Source organism: Columba livia, chromosome 2, assembly GCF_036013475.1.
Source record: "Columba livia isolate bColLiv1 breed racing homer chromosome 2, bColLiv1.pat.W.v2, whole genome shotgun sequence".
In the NCBI taxonomy this organism is placed as follows: Eukaryota; Metazoa; Chordata; class Aves; order Columbiformes; family Columbidae; genus Columba; species Columba livia.
Genome location: NC_088603.1, coordinates 52,854,299 through 52,860,298, shown reverse-complemented (window position 1 = coordinate 52,860,298; position 6,000 = coordinate 52,854,299). Strand labels below are relative to the sequence as shown.

The following is a 6,000-nucleotide window of genomic DNA, read 5'->3' as shown; positions in this document are numbered from 1 at the left end:
TGCAAAAGAACATAAAGAAACCCTTTCTGAAAGAGCAGCAACTTAAAATTGTCCTAATTTTTCCCAGATCTTTATGCTAATCCATTAGAAAAACCACCTCCAGCAGGAACATAAGGCGTGACTAATCATTGCTCAAATTGAACTGATCTAATGCCTATTTATAATGTAGGAACTGAAGGCAAAAAGCGATGCAGTGAAGCTGATAACTGGCTACAGTGGCAAAAATTTCATTGCAAATTCTTACATTCTCATGGCTCCATGTAATATAAATAGATTCTATCCATTATAGCAGCCTCATTTTTGTTGAAAACAGAACTAGTCATCTTATATGTAAAATATTCATTTAAATATATTGCATTGAGATTTTTAATACATGGGATATCCACACTTAGAACCTTTAAAGATGGCTTAGAAACAAAACAGAGGGACAAATTTTGTGTAAGTATCTTCTTCCCTCCCTACTTGGAGCAGAAGTTTTCATATAGGGGATAAAACCATTTCTTTCTTTCTTTCTTACCCACTTTGTTTACACATAAAAAAAATTACGTTCATCCAGAATATATACTGTATGTTTCAATAACTTATTTTTTCAGTATGAAATAGCATCTTCAAAAAGATGACAGACAGCAGTCATCTTGAAATGATCCTCTGAAAATAAATATTACTGTGTATAAACACAGGAATAACACATGGGACTACTAAGCTTAGGATTGATGCAAATTTTTTTTGGAGTGAATTTACATAGAATCAAAATGTAAACTACAAGATTGTAGACTAAAAATTATTTTTTTAAATATTAAAAAAAAAGCAAAATATGTATAATGTACAAAAAATTGAAAGAGTAAACAAGAAGCCTGTCTAGATGAAGGAAACTGGGTGTTTCATAAAGATTCTATTCTATTTGAATAAAACATTTTTGTTTAGCATACCTATATTCACAATATGTTCTCAAATGCCAAGTCAGATTTAGTAACAAGAGCATATAAACATACATCACTTGGACACTTTTTTAAACCGATGTTGTATCAATCACAGTTATAGTTTTTTCTTATAGCATGTGATCAAATAAAACAGAAACCCAGAACGTATACATTGCTAATTTTTTAAGTAATGTTATGTACATTTTATTGCCAGTATATGCACAATGGTAAGCATAGAACTATAAATACACAATGTAATTAAACAGTAGAAAACAACAAGGATGTTACATGTAACAAAGGAAAGAGGAGATACTATTTTCTTGATGTAGCTGCTAAGAAGGGCTAGCGATGAGTTATGACAGTCTTGGTTTTAAGTCTTTACATGTATTTCTACAACTTTTCCTCCAAATAAATCTCTGCAACAGCACTGCTTCTTTTAACAACCACATCTTAGCTCTTTCTATTGCATTCACTTCAAACTAGAGTGAAAACAACTTTTCACGTAACTACAAGCATCTGACTTAGTTTTTATTCAGTTTTGATTTTCAGGGTTCCTAGAAAGTAAAGTACATAAGTAGTTTCTTACGATATTTATTTGGCTGCAATGTTGAAGAACAGAGTTCTGAATACAAACTAAGTGATAATTTGGAGGAAAAAAAAGAAAAAAAAAAAAGAAAAATATTTTGTGTAGATAGTTCTTCCACTGGGTGCTATATGCAGCAGCTCAGTTAAAACATCAGCCACCCTGAAGAGGTAGAGAGAATTTTAGCCTAGCACAGATCATCATCCTTGGCACCGCTATTTTCTCTCTTATCAGGATACACTTCCTACAACTAGACAACACCACAGTCAAAGGGGAAAAAAAGGGCAAAACCAAAAGTTCCACCATCCCTGGGAAGGGCACTGTTTAATCCCAGTTCTCAGTTCATTAGCTTGCTGCTTATATCCAAGACCAAAAAACAAAAACAAAGAAAAAGAAAAAGACAACATTGAGGGACACATTTACTTGATCTTTGCTCTCTTTCCATTATCAAGTTCATAAATACAAAGAACCATTATTCACAATAAACTAACTCTTTTTCAAAAATGGAAAAACAAACCCTGGAAACATTTCCACACCTTAATCCAGATGGGTCTTGAGGATGCTATTCAAGAAAACCATGCAAATAATTTGGTGCAGCTTTCCCAACTCATCCAAAATATATATATTTTTTTTTAAATTAAAAGGTGGCAAGATCCATAGCATCTGTGACTGCCCCCCCCTCCCCCTTTTAAGTTCAATGCAGAAAATCTCGGTGCTTTTAGGAAGGTAACGAATAAATAGTTTTCTGCACTGTTGTCATAAAATCCCATGTGAGTTACAATACAAGACTACTTGTTCCAGCAATTAGGTTGAGAGGAAATATTCTAGTGATAAAGATAAATACATACTGAGCATGCTTGGGCAGAGCACTCCATTCCGAAGCATCCTGCTTGAAGAACGAAAGGTGACAAGGATGGTTCAGGTCCATCAAGTGACCATTAACTCTGCTGCTCACGAGCAGACTGCCACGCTCTCACCAGGCCGGCAATGCTACCCCGAAGGGGCCGTCTTCCACATTAAGAGGTACTGGTTCTACCAGTCCTCCGCTGCGCACACTGAATTCTTGTTTATGCAACAAACATACAACCAATGAACAATATCACTTTTACAGAACTGGATCAATCCAGCTTTTTTTTTTTTTTTTTAATAGGCGTATTTCTCAATCTCCAGAATACCCCAAACAAGCTGCAAATGTGATGAACCACCAACACAGTGAACCAGTCTCACTGCTGTTCAGACTAGTTCAGCCTTGTTTCACATCACTTCTTGTTTCTAGTGAAGGACATGATACTCAAACGAAATAGCAATAAAAAAGTAACGTTATCTGCAGCTGAATAAAAGCAACAGAATTTATATTTTAACTTCTAAAGCTTAAAGCATACCTTTTAATTAGCATTTAAAAAAAATCTTCTTTAATACATTAACACTGGCAAAAGTTAATGGGAAGACACGGAGGATTGCGAACAGGATAACTGGTGGATTAGATTCTTTTAAAATTTTATTCTGCTTTGATCAACTGATGTTAATACTGTTTTTCCTTGGATTTGGAGTAATTCTATTGCAAGAGTCACATGCAGGCTGAGGGCAGCCATCGGTTAAAGAAAGAAAACCAAACAAACAATCAAAAAAACAAACAACAAAAGAAAGAAAGAAAATAAAGTTCCAAAAGTTGTATGTAAGAATTTTCCTTTCACTGAAAAGGGCCTTGCCCTTGCTTTAGGAGACCTGGTTAACTCTCGTCAGCTTCATTAGCTTTGTCCAGACATATCTGCTGTTGTATCCCCTGATCCAGAGCCTGTTTGTGCACGTTTGATGTAAAGGTTCAATAATTTCATCTGCAAATTTAAGACAGAAGTTCACTTTCTTTAGTATTTGTAAACTGTACAGGTTATAGGAATGGTAAAAAGGAAACATTATATCAGTTTCTTTTCCCCAAAGCAAAATTATATTTACACAGTTGATTCAAAAACATAATCTCAAACGAAAACATCAAATACAGCAAAACTGGTCACAAGGAAACTGCTCAAGCTACTTTAAAGATGTGAGTAAGAGAATGATCTAAAGTAGCTAGATTAAGAATATTTTCCCCAAATTACAATGCTGTTCTAAATAAGGCAGGGCTTGTTTGGGTTCCCTGCCCCCTTCCCCCCCCCCCCACTTTTTTTTCTTTTCTAAGTTAATGGTCAGGTTTTAAGCCTCTAGTTAAGATCTGCTGATGCTGGTACTTACTGAAGTTTCCAATACTGTCTAGACTCACATTCAACACAATCACCGCCAGAAAGTGTTTTTAAGGTGTAACTGTCTTATTCAAAGCTATACAAAATTAATTTTCCTGTTTTACCAAAAAGGACCACAGACTGATTATTATTATTACTATTTCAAATTAGAGCTTGAGTATAGCAATTATCACTACTACCAGTAGCTACATCCACTAAACAGCATTAAGAAACGTAATTTAGTATTTATCTTAATGCTAAAGTTCATACACTTGCAGAAATAAAGATCTGTGCCTTTTCAGTTTTGAACATTTTATGATGACGTGGTATTAATCCTCAGAGGGTTTCAGTAGCCCTGATATTCTCATTCAAGTATATACTTTTATGAAACTTTCTGGCAATTGCAACCAAAATGCAAATATGCAATTATGAACCAATATTTCTTTAAATAGTGTATTTTACTTACTTTACTGCCAGTGAGTTGACTAAGATGTGGTTTTAGTTCATCACCAATTACTGCATGAATGGCTACAAGGCAGAAAACGCATGCCTTACGAACACTGCTCTCTGAATTATCATAACCCTAGAACGCAATAAAATTAACGTTAATACCTTATCAGTTAATGATTAAAAGCCTCAGAAAGCTATTTACTTACTTACTATAATAAAAACATTGAAATCCACTGTAAATGAATGCTAGTGTAGCCCAATGAAGCATTCCAACAAAAAAGAAACATGCAAACACAGAGCACGCACTTAAAAAGCAGGCGGCTGCTTCATCGTCACTGACAATAATTTTCCAGACTGAAACTAAAACCCACACAATCGTGCTCATATGTTACACTGAAAACAGAGCTGCTGTCATGCAACAGGGGAGTACATAAGAGAAATTTTTCTAGATTATACAGATATTTACTTAAAGCAGAAAACCACTCAGTTTAGAGCTTCCCTTCATCTGAAAGAAGCATTCTCTTAACAGCTAAAGATCCTTTCGTTAACTCCCATCTGGTTCCTTAATGATTTTTGTTTCTTTTGCCACTTTTCTAGTACCCCATGCCTGGCTGTCTCACACCCTCTTCACTGCCTCTACCCTCCCACAGATGTAGGACTGGATCACATCCACACTGAAGACAGAAATCTGCAGAATGCAGTTGTCAAACTCTGAGAAATCTTTATCCATTCTATAAAAATTAATGTATCTTGGCTCTTGATAAAGTGGGAAAGAATTTAAAGACTAAGAGAAACCTCCAATATCCTTGTCATTTATTAAACTTTCCCCCATCAACTGCTTCTTTCCTCTTTCCTCTTACCTCCCCCACACCCCAAATGAAAAACCCTACAATTATACACAAATACAACATGGACAACTTCAGACCAAATGATTACAACCTGGAAAAAGATACAAATAACAAAAAACTATCTTATAACTAGAAGTATCTACCCAGCTTAACTACAACCAGTACTTTACATCCTATTCAGATTTCCTTTGAGTCTGACCACAACCTGCCAATCAAAGAGTTTGTTCCCACTACCTGAGTTATCTTGTCGAATAGCAGCCATCAGCTGTTTGACAAACAAAAGCCTTCATGACAGACAAGTGATACTATTTTTTTGAAGTCTTTGCAATTCTTATACATACAGGGTGTTTTGTTTTGTTTTTGTTTGTTTGTGTCCCCCCCCAGCCCCTTTTCTTTCTTTTCTCCTTACCTGTATTAAGCCTGGCACAATCTCTGGTAAAAGCTGAGTAAGGGTTTCTTTAGATACTCTTTCTATGACTTTCGTCTGCATTTTGATTGCAGCCAGATTAATGGGGTAATCTGCAGTTTGGATAATCGGACAAAGAACTTTGATGCACTGATCTGGGCTAATGGAAGTGGCCAGCATCGAAGCAGCTTCTTCAGCAGATCTCACCACCTATTATTGAAAGAATTAGTAAAAGACATCGAAAAATTATTTACAAGAGACTGTTACTATGGTCTGTTTTCTGGCAGTAATGGTTTTGAGCATAAAAATTTCCTACGAATAGCTCTGCAGTACTGTAGAAATATGTTAATGAAGAGCCCTGTGACAATCTGTTTATGAGATTCCAACTGTTGGACATACTTTCCTAAAACAAGACACTTCCCTCCCAACATTCTGTGGTTAATCTAAGTCCTTGGCAATATACATATCAGTTTTTCAAACGTGCTTGTTTAATCAGATCTGAAATGTCTCCATTCTGCAATACCTTCCAACTACATATTGAAATACCACTACCTTTGTAAATCTGTGATTTCTTGTG

At 35.4% G+C, this 6,000-nt stretch overlaps 1 protein-coding gene across 50 annotated transcripts in view; it reads right to left on the bottom strand.

The window, feature by feature from the left end:
• Positions 1–1,096: 1,096 nt before the first annotated feature.
• CLASP2 (cytoplasmic linker associated protein 2) overlaps positions 1,097–6,000 on the bottom strand; it is a 152,230-nt gene continuing 147,326 nt past the window's right edge. For 48 of the 50 annotated variants that reach the window (XM_065051921.1, XM_065051926.1, XM_065051923.1 and 45 more), the window contains 3 exons: positions 5,427–5,633; positions 4,186–4,302; positions 1,097–3,338 (listed from right to left, as the gene is read on the bottom strand). In XM_065051921.1, the coding sequence (XP_064907993.1) occupies positions 3,252–3,338; positions 4,186–4,302; positions 5,427–5,633 (411 nt within the window). In that variant the 3' untranslated portion in view covers positions 1,097–3,251. The remainder of the gene's footprint in view (positions 3,339–4,185; positions 4,303–5,426; positions 5,634–6,000) is intronic. The other 2 variants (XM_065051970.1, XM_065051971.1) reach the window with 1 other exon arrangement.